The 4779-nt window shown below is 35.8% G+C and overlaps 1 protein-coding gene across 1 annotated transcript; it reads right to left on the bottom strand.

Moving 5' to 3' along the window:
- Positions 1 to 3073: 3073 nt before the first annotated feature.
- Positions 3074 to 3601, bottom strand: LOC149945774 (putative inhibitor of apoptosis). Its single transcript, XM_090176702.1, has one exon. It carries the CDS (start codon positions 3599 to 3601, stop codon positions 3074 to 3076), a length of 528 nt encoding a protein of 175 aa, XP_090032828.1.
- Between the last annotated feature and the right edge of the window lie 1178 nt (positions 3602 to 4779).

The raw sequence follows: 4779 nt of genomic DNA, 5'->3' as shown, positions 1-4779 counted from the left end.
AATGTTACATTTACACTTTCAGTTACGTTAGCTTAATAAAATTAACCACCTGCACATTATTCTTAAAACCCGTTACGAAAATTAAACCAAAATGGTTTACAACGAACTAGAAACAGCTGCTAGAGTTTCCAACGCGTCCCGCTAGGGGTTATAAAATGTCAGAGTAGTTACATTTACACTTTCAGTTACGTTAGCTTATTAAAATTAACCACCTGTACATTAAAACCGTTACGAAAATTAAACCAAAATGGTTTGCAACGGAATAGAAACAGCTGCTTGTGTTTCCAACGCGTCCCCCTAGGGGGTTTTATGTAGTATATATATCCTTACGTCGCCCGAATCTAGGAATCCTGACCCTAGTGAGCCTTCCCGGAGTAACAAAAATGTAAGTTTCTATAGGTGTTTTTTTATTGTTACAAATACTTAGTTATTTCTTCTGGGGAATCGTTTGTAGCCGTACATATTCTTTTTGCCATGATTTGGCCTAAAAATAAATATACGTCATCAAAACGATTTTTAGTAAAAGAGGTAATTTTTTAAAGTTTTATATAGTAATTAGTATAGTACTTATTGTTATAGTTAGTGTAAGGAGCTGTTGGCAGGGCGTGTAACCCGGCCACCTAAATTAATGGCTTCAAAAGTCGTTTGATGACTTCGGCCTATGGTGGTGCCTTGGGTATTAGCCTAGTTGATTATTATTATTATTATATTTAAAGTTCCATATAAATCTTACAGATTGGATACAAAACTTCGGATGGTCGCGAAGACCTCATTGTTTTTCGAACACCGGCTGCTCAAAATTTTTCGGGGGATACAAACCGCAAAATGAACGCGATTAGCAACCATGTCAATAAGCTTCCCAGGGCTCAGGGACAATACGATATCGAGGCCGTCGATCGCCATATCTTAAATATAACGCGACTGGCCGAATACGTTATTGTCAAAGAAAGGCAAACGAAAGAGTACCTGGGAAACTTTATCGACTTAGATCGAATAATTGTGGCCACGAGATTCGAGTGTCCTAATTTCCCCGAATTAGAGCTACAGCCGGGAGAATTTCACCACCATTTTAACAACGACCATACGCGGTATGAATCAATGACCACCATCTTTTGTCGGGGAAAATATATAGTATTTCTTATTTTACAGAAATGTGTGCGCCTATGAAAAGGCGAGGCAAGTGGCCCATTATGTAAAAAGTATAGAGGGTAATCCCCTAGAAATATATCCCGAGAAACAGGACGACCCGACCGAATCGCCACCAGCCACATCTCCGAAAAACCCGGAACCTCCAGCGAACAAACCTAGGGAGCTTGATCTTCGAAATGGTAATTATAAAACAAAACTATCATGTTTCTCATTTTTAATTTTTTTTAATATTAATTACAGCTCCGGGAATCACTATCGTCGTAGAAGGAGGTAAAACATTAGGTTCCGAAAAAATAATTACAATTCTAATACCATTTTCCATTTCTAGGTTCCGAGTTAAAAATTATCTTATAACACGTAAAAAATTGTATAAAAAATTGTATAAAAAATGTATAAAAAATTGTATAAAAAATTGTATAAAAAATGAATAAAAAAATGTATAATAGGTTGTATTAAAATAAAGCAACACACTGATCAAAAGAGGTAAACTTATTGTTACGTATCACTAAATTTTAAATGTGTAATTATTTAACATTTTAAAAAATATGCAGGAGGACTTGGCCCAAAAGCGTTTGGTATAAATTTACACGCCTCCCTCATTCAGGCGGAGTTTCACCAGCTGGTTATCTCGGCGTGAGAGAAAAACGCGCGCCACACCGCCGTGGAGAGAGAGAGAGAGAAAGAGAGTTTCGCTGAAAGAGAAAGTTTTTTTGCCGAGGAAGCTAGGCCGCGAGCTATTAAAAAATTCCTGCACGTTTTATACAAGGACAAAATTTTACAGTTGAATTGATTCGATAACAAAAAGTGGATTATTCATACAAAGTCCTTTAAAAAGGGTACGTTAAAACTTTTTTTAAACTTTAATTTTATTTAACACGTATTTTATTTTAGTTTCTCTGACGTTACATTCACCCACTCAATTGGTAGTGACCGTATCAATATTTAACAAAGAGCCAGGTATATATATTTCTAATGGAGCCCAAAGTACAGACATTTCCTAAGAAACATGGGACGCCCTTACAAAAGAATGGTCTTCAGTCATTGAAAATCTAAACTCAACAACAATAAAAAAGATTTATCTGCCAATTCCGACCGTCGAACCTTATTCCGATTGTACTTTTGAACACAATTTCGAAGTTTCTTGTTCGGGAGGAAGATTTTCATGGAATTTAATGCCGTTTACTCAAAAATATTTGGAATACGAAATAAACTTATCAGCCAGTCTATCACTTAGTAGAGCGCAAGTTCTGTCTTTAAATGAAATTAAAGTGTTTATAGATGAACAGTTAAGTCTGTTAAAACAAAGCTCACCGGTTATAGACCTAATGTTTAGTGTTTTGGTCGACAATTTTTCGAAATTTCAAGCGGTTTATAAACCATTACAGAAGCAACAAATTCCCTGTGCCTTTATAGAAATTTACGCCGCCTTTCGTATTTCTCAGGATCACCAAGTGGAAAAAGATTTTTTTGGAACAATTTATAGGTTATTGTCCATTTGACGTAAGGGATTTGATTGATCATTGTTTAAATGATGTAATATATTTGAAAAACAGTTTATAAATAAATTTTTTATTAGTAAATGTGTTCTTTGTTATTATACCATACGAAAAATTAGTGTACACTAGCAAAATATATACACGAGGAACCATGATAATAATAGTTTCAGTATATTTTCAAAAAAGACTCCTCAGGACAGGCGCTACTAGCGACGATGCGTAACGTCAGAAAATAGCTTATTTTAATTGTACATCATTTAAAATTTCCTTAACAACGCGTTCAGAATAGTCTTTTCGTATATCAGTTTTAATATGTTGAAAACGAGGGGAAAGCCACTCTGCGAACTCGGTTGAAAACGATGTTTGGTTCACAAAAGTTTTATTGATTTAACGTCTATATTTTAATACTCATTGTTTCTGGTTGAAAATTATAAAATGCTACAAAGTGGTCTAGATTTTTTCCGATCTAGAGTTTCAATGACATGAGTAATTAAGCTATAGACCAGAGCCTTCTCGTTAGTGCTTGAATAGGGCGCTTGGTTTGAATCATACTCGTATGGTATGTTACCGCAGTTCTGGTTTAAAACGAATTTACATCTCGGGTAATATTTAGCGTGCTCTTCCATCGGAATATCGTTCTGTTCCCAAACCAATAGCTCTCCAGCACAACAGAAACATTTGACACAATCTTGGTTATACGTATAGTAGAGACCTGCGTGTGCTAAATCTCTCACGTCTATGTAATCAATCGGGAAATCCTTAAACGACTGTAATCTCAGAAATTCAGATCGCATAGGTCCTAAATTCCAAAAATCGTTCGTTTCGCGTAGCACGGGAATGTTATCCGTAGTTTCATCCTGAACAAATTTGCAATTCGGGAACCGTTGGATGTGAATTAGTAAGGGTACATTCCGCTCTTTCCAATCGTTAACCAAACCATCACAGCAGAAACACATGACAATATTTTTATTCCCAACGTAAAAAAAGCCGGCGTTTGCCAACTCGTTTACATTTAAAAAGGTTGCCAAAAAATTTGAGTTGAAACTCTCTATTCTTTTTCTTTCAAAGTGCATTTTTACGTATTTAAAGCTGGTTAAAAATTTAGCTCGCGTAAAATGTAACCGGCGTCACGTAGCGGCCACTGTCGTCACCTAGCGGTAAATTGTAACTGGCGTCACCTAGCGGTAACTTAAAAACCGCTATCTAGTGGTTATGGTTTTCAAAACACCTGGCACAAGAAAAAAAACCAAAGATATAGTTAAACAGACGAGCGTTATTAAAGGGTACTCTTCGAAGAAAGGCATTTCTTCCAATATGTTAAACTTTATTTAAACTTATCAAGTATAGTACAATAATACCGCCTCTCAAACGGTACCAAAAAGTCCAAAATTGCCCTTTCAGCCGCCACACTCAATACCGAAAACAGCTGCCAGTAAGTTATTTCCGCCCGTTATTTCATATGACGCTATAAAATACGTTTAACCATTATTATTACCAAGTTAATACGCGGGAGATTATAACAGAAAAACAAGTTATAGCTTTGGTCCGAGTTTTGACGACAACGTATTTGTTAGGCTTAGCTTTTTACTGCATTATTAACCGAAATATCAACATTAAACTAATATACAGGAACATTCGTTGGTCAAGTATTTAAACATTGCTTACATTAATAATGCAGTCGTTACAATCAGGGTAGTGTGTGCTGCCACTAAGTTCTTAATTTACCCCTGGTGGTGAAACTATAATGCTCTTTAATACCCTCGGTCAACGAATTAAGTAACGTTCGTTATTTGTTACGTTTATAAGAGTTCAATTTACCCATAGTGGTGAGAAATGGCAATACTATAATGTCCTTTAATAAACAACGAACGTTTATAAGAGTTCAATTTACCCATAGTGGTGAGAAATGGCAAACCGCGCTTCCTAACGTTAAAACACAGCTTATAAAACTCATTAATATTTACTTCTTAAGATTACTTAAGACGCTTCCTAACATTGATGTCTTGACAGGTAATACTTCCACGCTAACCGTCTTCAGAACATGTTAAATAATTTTCTCGCCAAAATGCTAAAAGCTCAACCATATAATATCCACTAAAAGAGATCGCTTGTTCGGGTCCATAATCCCAAAGAC

Source organism: Leiobunum rupestre, chromosome 5 (assembly GCF_980474605.1).
Source record: "Leiobunum rupestre chromosome 5, qqLeiRupe1.1.hap1, whole genome shotgun sequence".
Lineage (NCBI taxonomy): Eukaryota > Metazoa > Arthropoda > Arachnida > Opiliones > Sclerosomatidae > Leiobunum > Leiobunum rupestre.
The sequence above is the reverse complement of the archived record's forward strand: the minus strand, read 5'-3'. Positions and strand labels throughout refer to the sequence as shown.

Coding starts and splice junctions, on each gene's coding strand:
- LOC149945774 (XM_090176702.1), bottom strand. CDS start 3,601: ATGTGTTTCTGCTGTGATGGTTTGGTTAACGATTGGAAAGAGCGGAAT.